We start from the raw sequence: 13,074 nt of genomic DNA on the forward strand, positions 1-13,074 counted from the left end.
AGGAGGAAAGAGTTATCAGCAGACGAAATACTGGTCTCTCACGTATCAGTTGATGTCACACAAAGATGCACTTTGAGATGCCCGTGCAAAAACCAGAGGGGAACAGAGGTAACCCAATAACCACTGAATAACCCCGGGACACATAATGAACTGAAACACAGGAACAGAAAATCTAATTTTACCTGTACAAGTGCTGCCTCTGATGTTACTTAGCATTGGTGGGAGCTTTTTATCCAAAGCAGAAAAAGAGCCCCTGGAGCTCAATGGCAGTACAGTAATAGTGTGAGATTGTGATCTCAGTAACTCTAGTCCTTGCTCACGTCTACTGGAAGCAGCTTTAGCGTAACGCTGGAGAATCTGGGCTGCCAACAGCATCTCATCACTTCACATGTCACTCAATCACAGGAAACCCTTGTGAGCTGTGGGCAAACATCACTTCTCCTCTCTGCAAAGCTCACAGAGAGTAATCACATGAGGACAAAGCAAACTTTAAAGCAATTTTATTTGCCCCTAAATTTTACTTGTCTTTTTACTAAACACAAAATTATCTGTAGGAGACATAATGATATACAATACCGTTCGGGTTTGGCCGAGTATGATTTTTATGTTTGTGAAAGAATTCTTATGCTCAAAATAGAAAAACGTCAGACCTGTCAGATTTGGAAAAAGTGTTGATGTGTTGTCAAACTGATGAAGAGGTTTTCTTAATTTGCTGGTGCTTTTTCTATTTGCCTGGTGTTTTCATGTGAGTTGAGATCTCTCGGTCAGTATATAATAGAACTAGACTCACACACAACAACACAGACAGACGGATCGGAGAGAAGTAAAACACATGGAATTTTTATTTTCAGGGATCATTGATGAACAAATGCGTTCAAAAGAACCTTGTTTGTTTGAAATGGAAATATTTTGACAAATAAGTTGTCTACTTTATAACTTGTAGGGAGGAGGGTGCCCATTTCTTTTAACTCCTTTTCTCCTGTTTTTTTGGAAAAGTTAGGTAGTTAAGGAAGTATATTGTCTTTTTGTTATTTATTTTTCCCTGTGCTAGGTAACTTAGTTTCAAAATGGAGTAAGCTGCTGTTTTGTTTGTTATTTTGGCTATGCCCCCTCCTGAAGCCTGTTTTCTTTGTTCTTGCTACTCCTGCATGTATTAAAGAAGTATAATAAATCGAATTATAGTGGATCCTTTGGTGGTTGGCAGTGTTCTTCAGAGCTGGGACTGGGACGAGAGGCTCCATGTGGATTTTCCTTTTCTTTGTTACGTATTCCTCCATTCCCCTAGACTAGTTAAAAAGTGGGAACGTAACATAATCTTGTAATCTTTAAAATGTCTTTAAATAAAAATACTGATATAGATCTACTGGACAATCTTTCTAAAATGAATGTATAAAACATTTTGCAGACGTGCGAGTGAAACATTTTTCTATAATCGACTAGACAACTAGGTTATCATAAGGAGGTCCTGTATAATTAGGTTGAATTAGGGTCAGTGTCATTAGCATGTACACATTTAAATTCATAGCACAAACGGAATCAAAGAGGATGCAGGCAAGGTCACTGGTTAGACTCCCAGAGAACGCGTGGCCTGATGAAACGCATTACTTGAATGCAATGCAAGTTTCTTTGCATAAAAGAGGTTGCCATTATTAAAAAAAAAAAAAATTATATATATATATATATATATATAAAAAACTACTATCACAGTTTTAACTAAAACCAGAGGCATGTGGTTTAAAGGTCCCGTTCTTCGTGATCCCATGTTTCAAACTTTAGTCAGTGTGTAAAGTTGTTGTTAGAGTTTAAATAATATATGTTAAGTAAAATTATAAAGCTCAAAGTTCAATGCCAAGCGAGATATTTTATTTAACAGAAGTCTGGAGAAGGCGTTGTATGTGGACCACAACAGGTAAGTGTATTTTATTACGTTGGTGTGTTTAACAGTTTCTGTAACTTATTACACAAAGGGCAACGCTGTTTAGCTTTGTTAACTAGATGTTAGGGCTGTGCAAAAAACTAATGTGATTTTCATGCACATCTCGTCAGTAAAGATGTTGATGTTCTGTGATTAGAAGTACTTCTCCAGCAAGAGCGTTCAGATCAGGATTGCCAGGATTTCAAAACAAATCCTGCCCACTTACTTCTCAAAACTAGTCCAATCGCGTTTCCAGGAGGGCCACGTGCGCTAAGCTGCTGTCGAATCACAACACAGGAACCGCTGGCCAATCAGAACTCGTTACGTATTTCTGAAGGAGGGACTTTATAGAACAAGGAAGTCATCTGCCCGTTTCTATGACAGTGAAAACAGCGGTATACAGATAGGTGAATTGGGTGAAAAATAAGGTGTTTTTTTACATGCGAAACATGAACACGTTATAATACACACTGTAAACACGATCAAAGCTTCCAAAAAAACACGAAAAACGTGACCTTTAAGAATAATAACAGGAACATTGCCCACAGCAGGTGATCTTAAGCAGTAACGGTCTTGAATTTAATTGGTTAAAGATGGTGAATTGTTTATAAAAGCATTGCTCTGATGACTGTAGAGGTGACACTTTTGAGGATGACACTTGCTGCATGTTTATGCCACAGAAATATATATCCTGTTTCCTAGAGAAGAGTAACTTCCCCAGAAATCAACCCCAAGCGTGACACACTCATCTGATTGTGTTGCAGTGACAGGTACATAATGCAGGTTTACTCTAATATAGCATCTCCCTACGGGACACATGGCCTGTTTTCCGCTACCCCACTGTAGTCCTTTCTAGAAAAAGCTCCATGTGCTAGTCTGATCACTTGCGCTCAGATTAGCAGCCTTCTTAACTCCTCCTGGGAAGATTGTGTGTGTGAGCCTGGAAGTGCTAATTACGAGGTGATGTGCATTCAAGTGATTTAAGTCAAAAGATTTTTTTTTTCTTTTTATTCTGACTGAAACACAGAAAACCTTTTAGCACTTATGCAACAAAATGAACAACAGAATATAACCATTATGGGTGTGAATTATGCTTTATGTATGTGCTTTATGTATTATGGAACTGAAATTGTAAAAAAAATATTAAGTAGCTTAAATTCGTGTTTTCTCGCAATACATCAGTCCACAAAATGTGCACAAAACGATTAAAAATAAAGTAAACTGTTAATAGTACATTAGCACACTCTTTAGAGTTGATAAGATATTTCATTTGAAAGAAATTATTTTTTTATTAGGCAAAGATGCATTACATTAATGGGTCAAAGACAAAAACGGGTTTTCATAATTGAAAAAAAAAATTACTTCTATATTTTTACCTTAATTTACAACAGACATCCGCTAAAATGTAATTCAGTATAACAATAGCTCATGTAGCAAAAACAAGAACAAGAATCATTAGATCACATTAAAAGACATTTTAAAGGGGACATATCATGAAAATCTGACTTTTTACATGTTCTGAGTGATATAATCGGCCCCCTGGTGCATCTATCAATCCAGAAAAGGACAACCCAGTAACTTCATTTTGGTAAGCACGTGGAAATAAAGAGCTGCTCAAATTTCACTTCCCAATTGATGCTGGAAGGGGATCACATTATAATATCACCACCTCTTTATCTGCATGTTTCCACCAACTGCGCTGTTGTTACTTCATATACAGATCAAATATGTAAAGATGCAATTTCTTTCCCGGCTGTATACTTTCTCAGACATAACCGACTGTGTTTTAGTAACTTATGCGTGTATTATCATAAACTAGGGATTCACCCAAATGAAAATTCTTGGCTGAAGCCGAACAAAATAAAAACACTGGTCCAAAGGCTGAATCCCGAACACGGCTTTTCTTTCCCCCATGTATTTTTCAATTGTTTTCACCATTGCATTGCAATTAATTACTGTTTTTTTTTTTTTTTTTATATATATAAACTTGACAAAACAATTTAAAAATATTTAACAATCTAACAGACATTATACCAACAAGTTAGTAAAAAAAAAAAAAAAAAAAAAAAAAAAAATAATATATATATATATATATATATATATATATATATATATATATATATTTCCCCCTTCTTGAATCAGGCATGCATTTTTTACTGTACAAATAAAAACATCCTCGCTGAGCAGAAAAGGCTTCTTTTAAAACATTAGAAAATGTTACAGATCCCAATCTTAACACTGCATTTGAATGTTGTTATAACTGTATTAACAGAGCCGTTGTAATTATTATCATCATCATCATTATTATTGTCTTTTTATTTCAACAGTAAAATTACAATACTAACATTTATGAATGTCGGAGTTCTTGCTTTGTCTCCACTTTTATTTAGACGGAAATGCACAGGAAGACCTCAGTGCTTCTTTATGTTGACAACAGCAGATTTATAAATGAGTCTCATTACGAATATGTCGCAAGTATCACATTGTCACAAAAAAATCATAAAAATGTGTAAATGTGTAATTTTCAACTACAGTTTATGCGCATATTAGAAAACATAACGTTCTGCAGTTTACTAATTAATTAAGGCCATTTTGCAATTTCGATCACCATACAGAAGTCAGCAACAATCACCCCTTCCTCTCCTCATCGAAGACATGCGCTGCAGTACTAAACACTCTCTAGATATCTGTGTTTGTAATGATTTTTCAATCTTTCTCGGACAGTTTTAGCCCCTTTTGATTAAATCCCATGTTTCCCACTGATAAGTACAACATTTGTTGGCATTCATTTCACGCGCTCTCATCAGTCCGATCACTCGGATATGACTTAAAGCCAAGAGAAGACGCTATCATAGCTCTGTATATTTCCATTACCTCACAACTAGCATTTAGACTGTGGCACTTCCACAGTTCCTCTGCAATTAAGCAGCCTGGGAACACTTCAAAATGCATCCTATTAAAGAGTCCTAGACCAGCATCCATCCATGTGGTGTTGACACAGTATCATTTTGTCTCCTTTAATTCCAGCGTTAGCGATCATTCATGCGTTCTACTGCCATTAAACGATAAGGCGCCGCTAGCGACTGTTCACAGCACAAATTAAGCTGAGATCAATACTGTTTGAGTCAATGTGAAAATGTGTGTGAGCCATCATCACAAGGGATACCGGATTTATAAAACAGCTTTATTGAGCCACATTTAGTGATGAGGTATGAAGTTAAACTAAAATGGACAGATATATGGAAATTTAAAAAATAAATGAAAGCTGCTATACAGACTAAAAGCAGTACAGTCTTAAATGGGTTTCATTTAGGTAGGTGGATGAGAGGGTGTGACGTTAAGAGGCAGAGATCCTAAAATAAAAATAAAAAACTCTTTAGATCTGAAGTGATGGCCCTGAATCAGTGGCATCAGTATTCATTTTTCATGACGAAATCACTTCTGAGATTTTAATCAAGAAACATTTAAAATAAAAAAAACTATATAAAATTTGAGCTTGAAATGTTCAAATTTGTTTCCATTTGGACGTATGGTCAAGGCTCAACAATAAGGATGGTGTGCTGAATTGGCATCACTGTTTTTTTTTTTTAATTGATGAAACGGACACTTGCTTTTTCGGGGTCAGTGATGTGCTTCTACTGTAAATCTTAGATTTGTTGATCATATATATTTCTATGGCTTGCAATAAAAACATTATTTTTGCAATAGCAAACTTATCCGATTCTGCGGTTATTTAGCATGTACATTAAACACAATTTTGAACTACTTTAAAATGTTCAGCTATAGAAGGCCTTAATTACATGAAATAAAAGGAATTTTGGTAACACTTTATAATTAGGTTCCATTAGTTAATGTTAGTTAATAAAATGAACAAACAGTAAACATTAGGATTATTCCAGTATTTATACTGTACATCTTTTTTAACGTTAATGAAAATACAGTCGTTCAGAGTTAGTTCATGTAAATTTACAGTGAATTAACCAATGTTAACGAGCACAACTTTAGATTTTAATAATGAAGTAGTAAATGTTCAAATTAACATTACAGATTAATAAATGCTGTAAAAGTATTAGTCATTCTTAGTTTATGTTAACTAAAGTAGTTAACTAATTAACCTTTCTGAAAAGTGTTACTGGAATTAAAAAAAAAGAAGAAAACATTTTTAAAATAATACAAAATGTAATAAAAAAAAATATAACTTAGAAAATCTCAGTACATAAATGAATATTTGATTATAAACTTGAATAATACAGTGCTAATTAGTGCTAATTATTTCAAAAGTTTTGGACTTCTTGTATAATTAAATAGTGACAAAATGATCTTTTGTTTTTATATATTTAATTTATTCTTGTGACTTTTGTAATATTAAAATAAATGTCTTTACTGCGTTGATCAATTTAACGCATTCTTGCTGAATGAAAGAATTACAACATTTACAACAACAACAATAACAACATTTGAACGTTATTGTATATCAGTTATATATTTGCAATAACTGTTTATTATTTAAATACCGGGCTTAGCGATTGAAGAAACTTGTATTAATAATCAACCTGATAGTCAATCAATAGAAAATTAACCACAAAAGAGTTACACGTTCCAAAAATAAATAAATAATAATAAAACTTAAGTTGTATATAAAAGCAAGGATATAAGTATTAATAAGTCCGCTCAGAAATATCACTTTCTCAGGCTCAGTTTCTAAGGCTGAGTCCTCTTTTTGATAAACTGTCCCACACTGTAACAGTCTGTCCGCTGGCCTGATCTACTGGGATCCAAGTGGACAGCCCCCGTGGTCCTAAACTGTGCAAGCTGCTGACGGTGCGGTTTAGGACAGTTCATTTAAAACAAAAGGCCTGTTGTCTCTGTAGCAGCCCTACATTTGACTGCATGGAGGAGTTGTGGACAAGCCCTAGTCCGTGTGAAACAACTGCACTGCTCCTCATTTGAAATAAATGACAACAAAGCTCCAGTGTCACATTGATCTGCCCCGTCTGAGCCGGACCACATCAGGGCACAGCAATCACTTCAGATCAGACACCATGGCATCATGCTGCTGCTGAATCAACACAAATGTTTATTGTTTACACCATATAAACTGTGAAATATTATAGTAAAAGACTGTAAAATTGCTACGGTAAAAACCTACATATTGATTATTAGTTCCCTTACCATGGAAAAACTGTAATTGATCCAATGGGACATTTCATGTAGATTTACACTAAAGTACTGTTGGATTTACAGTTTTGGAAGTGAATTAAAAGAACAAGTCATCTTTTAATTTACAGTCAAAAACTGTCGATTGACAAGCCCATAATTCCCTGTGTGACACTCTCCATTTGAAGGTTTTTGATTTAAATAATTACGTTCCTCCTTAGTTTTTTCATATCAGTTGTACAGGTTTTAGATTTCATCTTTTATTGTTAATGTTACTGCTTTATTTTAGTTTCCACGATGGTGTTAACTTTTTATTTAGAGTTCAGTCTGTGTGAGAAAAACAGCTCCGAAATGATGCAAATTAAAAAGACACCAAGTCAACAGAAACAATCAGGGACACGCGTTTACAGTAATCAAAGCGTTTCAGCTTATGGAAATGTGCACGTCTGCACTACGGCCATTCGAATATAATCTAACGCACATAAATCTCACCCTTCCTGTCCTGTTATGGAGACTGATCGGCAACATTGATCTTCTGTCTCCCCATTTTGGTTGATTCATGAGGCTGTGAACAGGAGAGTTCTTCCATGGAGAGACATGCTGTGCAGTTCCTTTAACCTGTGTGTTGAACAGTTGGAGCTGCCGCTACAGCCCCTCCTCCACCACTCTGAGCCTGTGTGTGTGTGTGTGTGTGTGTGTGGAGGAAGACCTGGCAATGAAAAGAGCTGAAGCCCAACAGTGGCAGCTTGGGAGAATGACTTCAGAGCAGGTTGATATCAGCGCAAGTCATTGTAAATGCATATGGCAGAGTCATTTCAGGCTGTTTGGAGCCTGCAGGGGGACAAGGCTCGCCTTTAGCTCTTACTTACACGACTAAACCTAATAATCACATTTCAGCTCAAATCAGCATTAGCCCTGCAAAGGATGCATATCATCTTCAGAGAGAGACCTTAGACAACACGAAAGAAACGTGTCAAGGATCATTTTTATTAATATTGTGATAATGTTGAAAACCGTTGCTGCTTCATATTTTTATGGAAAAGGTGAAACAGTTTTTCAGGATTCTTTGATGAATAACGAGCTCAAAAGAACAGAAACAGAAATCTTTTGTAAAATTATATGGCCTTGTTTATTGCATCCTTTCTAAATAAAAGAAAATACATTAATAATGGCGAAATGGGCATGTTGCATAACATATCTTCATTCTCAAAACTACAAAGAATAAATAAAAACTCTAAGACTCAAGTCTACTTTTCAGGGGTGCACGATAAATTTTGGCCAATAATTAACGCTGATAATGAATGTGGATTTGAGCAGCTTGTCAGTTAACATGGCTCTATGTAGTAAACGCTGCTCTATGTGAAATCACGCACGTGATGGAATTTACCGCTGATTAGAGAACCGGCTTTACTGATGAGATGTGCATTCATTATTGGCCGATATTTATCATGCACCCTACTACATTTAATACAGGTTCAACTGCAATGTCTGACCAAGGCTGCTAAAAGTCAAGAAGCCTAAAGCCAGCAACAATATATGTGAAGCATTCAACAGTACAGTTATTCAGAATGAAATCAACATCCAGTTCATATTTCCTTCTATCGACACCTTCAGTTGGATAATCTTTCCAAAAGACCCCATAGTGAAGACTCATGAACCCACAATCATCCTCAAGAACATGATGTAGCAATAAAGACACCATTAAGCCCACATGTATCATTACAAAATCAGATCAGTTACAATCCTTTCAACCCATTTTTAAAGACTCCACAGAGCCATTCTTACAGGTCTACGAACACAGCACATGTATGTTCAAATCGATTAGCCACGGTAGACTGGCAAGTGTGTTTCCATGGAAACAGGCCCTTAGCCTCTTCCGTAGATGTGCTTCTGGGAAGCATTGGTTTGAACAAAATTAAAATGGAAATGATATATATGACCCATGTCACGGGCGGTGAAACAGGAGCACATCTCCATTGGCTAATCCAGGAGAAAAATCTTTATTCAGTTATCCATGATGCCTCTCTCTGATCACTGGTAAAAGATTAATGACGCGGAGCATTGACCAAGAAAACCTAGTGTTATCTTTGCATTCAGGATCAGTCAATAGTACTTTCATCATCATCTGTAACATGATGTTTCAACCTCTAGAAGATCCCTGTTCCACCCTGCTGATCTGCTGCCTTCATCTGGTCAATCCCAACAATTTATCATCGATTCAATGCTAAAATCAACACGCATGAGCTTTGCCATGTCATAAAACATCTACATCATTGCTCCAAAACATCCACTGCAAAATAGAAAACTGGCGGTAATTCAAAACATGGCCCCTTCAGACACAACAGAAAGAACCTTTTCATCATCTAAGCAAATGGATTGAAGACAAAGGCTCGAAACAAAGGTTTTCAAGCGATTTGGGGGTTCCGCAAAGAACCTTCATTGAGTCATTATTGCATGTTAAACCCCAATCCTCTATGCTTCGTGGGAGAGCCACTTCGACTGGTCAATTCCAGCACTTGACTATTGATCCAAAGCTAAAAATAACTACAACCATCATGCAAGTTGCAACACCATTTCATCAAGTCATCACCACGTCAACCTCCAATGCACAATAATGCATGACTTCATCATCTATGCAAACACGAAGACATGGCATGCAAGTGAGCAAGTACCATTTCTACATAAATCTGTTCATTCATGTCCATGCCAAAAATCCTGACCAACTGCTTCTTTCATATTCATCGAAAACGTCACCAGATATCAGTTTTGAACATGCATGCTCTTATCCACATTATGAGTCAAACATGATGGGTATGTTTACTTCCTATTCTATTTTTCTTGCCAGATTGACTTCATTTGTTCTGTTGCAAAGACATGCATGCAAAAAAAAAATATAAAAAAATCAATCAGAATCAATCAGATCACACTATGTCTACTGAAATTACTTCACTTTTAAATTACCCTCAGCTAGCACTTTCGCATCCATCTAGAACTCAGTTAGACCACCAAACATCAGTGAACATCTTGAATCAAGAATGTTCACATCCCAATCTGCTATCCAGCACTTTACCATTGATCCAAAGCTGAAAACAGTAGCAACCATCATGCAACGCCATTTCATCAAGTCATCACCAAGTCAACATCCAATGCACACTAATCAAAAGCATAACTTCATGCATGCAAACACAGATTCAACAACAATCAGATGGTCAACCTCTGCTAGACCTTTCACCTCCATCTAGAAGTCAGTCAGACGACCAAACCTCTGTTTTAAAGCATGCATCATGAATCAAGCATGTCCAGTCTGTAGTGCATCGTACCAGAGTGATCAGCTGGTCCTCCACCGTTGGCGAAGAGGACAGAGTACAGGTGAGGGTATGTCTTCTCCAGGGCCACACAGAGCTCCAGGAAATGGTCGCTCTTCTTGTTCATGAGCATCTTCAGGAGCTGCTCCACTTTCTCGGCGCTGGAGGAGCAGTTCTGGTCCAGCTCGAAGGCTTCCTGCTCGCTGAGGCTTCCCGATTTACTCAGCAGCTCTATCAGCCGGTCTGCATCCGTGATGGACTCCAGTAAGTTCTGGTGGTACTGGTGTAGTAACTCTTTGTGCTTGGGCTCCATTGCAGGTCCTACAGTTCCCAAGCTAAACAGCTAGCTCCGCGCTACCGCCGTAGAGCCGATCCCCCCCACCACACACAAACCCGATGAATGCAGCAGCAACTTCTTTCTCTCCGCTCACTTGTAGGATTTGAGCCAAGTCGCCATGAGATGTGATGGCTTAATGAAGCTGGGTTTCATTACAAACTGCAGAAAGGCACAGAAGCCATGTTTGTTGCCTGAGGCTGTACACTGCACTAAACAGCGAGACATTTCTCCGGATCACTTAAGCGAGGCAACTTCGCCCATTTTTCCCTGCGCTTCCGAGGAGAGCATGTTCGTCTGCGTTTATAGTTTCTTCTTGGCCATTTAAGTGGCGCTGTGCGGACTCAAGTGTGAGCAAAAGTAGCGCAACTCTCCAGGCGTCCCCTACTCAAACTGTACGCTCCGCCATGTCTCGGTATCTCAGCGGCTGCTGCCTGCTGTCAATCAACTTCCCGTACAATGCCCATATACGGTAAAGTGGGCGGGGATCTTCCTGAGACACACCTGGCTTTCTCCAATGCTCCACTGTTCAAAATTTCTGGCAAAAAAAGGCTACAAGCTTATGAAGATGATGCATCATGACATAACAAGTGCAAGTGCTAGTTCATAATAATTAAATAATTAATTAAATGGTAGCTGGTTTATAAAAAGGTTATCAAGCGGTATCAAAGCACTGCAGTATCATAAAATTATTCACTTTTTATATGATAGAATAAAAAGTAAATTCTGTATTCTTTCTTATATACATATATGATTTGTTGTTAATTAAACTAACATAGTTAAACAAGTTTTACCATCTATAATTTATATATATATATATATATATATATATATATATATATATATATATATATATATATATATATATATATATATATATATTACAGTGTCCTTGTTACATACATTTACATATAATTAATTTCTAATAATAACAGGAATTGTGTAATGTAATTACAAGCAGTTAGACAAAAATTGCACACAAATTAGAAGTACATGTTGTGCTTTACAAAAGTATGTCAGTTCAGAGTAAAGTGTGACCTAGTGCAAAAATAAAACAAAATATTAATACAAATCTTACATCGAGATATATTTATCTGAGAAGCAAAATTACATCACATATTGATGACAAGTCTTGTTTTCAAAAAATTTAGAAATGTATCAAAATAAATTAAGTTTACACTTAATACAAGAAAAATATCTGTCAGTAAAAAATATATATATATATATATATGTAAAATTAAAAGAGAAAACAGGTAATTTTTACTTCTGCAGTAAATATGTCTTTATTTAACAAAAAAATAAATAAGAAAGATTTTTTCCAGTACATGAACAAACTCCAAACCCCATGATTCTGGATAGCATGTGAAAAATGATTTCCGAGATGAATCCTGTTCAGTCACTGTTTGTTTAATATCATCCATATGAGGGCATTACGTTTCTGATTTGTGGCTTAGTGGAGCATCCATCCTTGATGTTCAAAGTTCACATTATCATGCTGAAAGCCAGTAAGAGTGGGAGCTGAAAGAGTGTTTACACATCTTCATTAGATGACGTACATCATTAGCGGTACAGCTCAGACCGTTTTATGGATGAAGAACTAAAGGTTATGTGGAGTTCACTATAAGAGGCCAATTGGGGGTTTTACATGGTAAAGAAAAGAACATTAGTAAGTATCCAGTCAATGTTCAGTTACCTCAAACATACAAAGAGATAAACATGGGATTAAACCAGATTGAGTCAATTTATTTCTACTACCAAAGTAGATAACAAGGGCTGCAAAGAATGTCTGTCAGACACATGCAAACATGGTGCACTAATAAACTATCAGTTCTCATGGTAAGTGATTGTATATGTTATGCAAGACAGAGTGTGCATGAAAGATTTGAAGAAATCTGCAATATTTTAAATGCAGCTGACAGATGGAAAGAACCACATGTCAGCAAAGCAGGGTTGGTTACTCCCATCTGTCAAAGTTGTTACAGAGCAAACTGGTTGCTCTAAATTGAAGCTATTTTACACTGCACTCCCACATGAAGCATAATGAGTGTTCTCCAGGAAATGATGCCACTGTGTTCAACTTGATGCTTAGATAGAATTAACAACCCACAATTAGAGAACACGTGTGTCTGTCTACACCATCCCAAATATCAAGACAATTGCTCTTTGTCTGCATTTTGTGGAACTCACAGAGACACAAAATAGTTACTTGTTGTGAGTGACTGATGATGAAATTACTATGATGGAGTTATTTCTCTGGTTAACTCTATGCAGCCTTGTGAACATGTTCTGTAAAGAGAATAGCATGCAAAGGTAAAACAATGTAGAACGAGTCTTTAAATAGATTATTATGCAGATGTTTGGTT

The 13,074-nt window shown here is 36.5% G+C and overlaps 1 protein-coding gene across 6 annotated transcripts in view; it reads right to left on the bottom strand.

The window, feature by feature from the left end:
* The window catches only part of LOC128026420 (disks large homolog 5), a 50,245-nt gene extending 39,031 nt beyond the window's left edge, over positions 1-11,214 (bottom strand). For 4 of the 6 annotated variants that reach the window (XR_008186420.1, XR_008186419.1, XM_052613545.1 and 1 more), the window contains exon 1: positions 10,393-11,214. Coding sequence is in view for 4 of the 6 variants with exons in the window: in XM_052613545.1 (XP_052469505.1) it covers positions 10,393-10,690 (298 nt within the window). In the remaining 2 variants the exon portion in view is untranslated. The remainder of the gene's footprint in view (positions 1-10,392) is intronic. The other 2 variants (XM_052613544.1, XM_052613543.1) reach the window with 1 other exon arrangement.
* Between the last annotated feature and the right edge of the window lie 1,860 nt (positions 11,215-13,074).

Source organism: Carassius gibelio, chromosome A13, assembly GCF_023724105.1.
Source record: "Carassius gibelio isolate Cgi1373 ecotype wild population from Czech Republic chromosome A13, carGib1.2-hapl.c, whole genome shotgun sequence".
NCBI lineage: Eukaryota > Metazoa > Chordata > Actinopteri > Cypriniformes > Cyprinidae > Carassius > Carassius gibelio.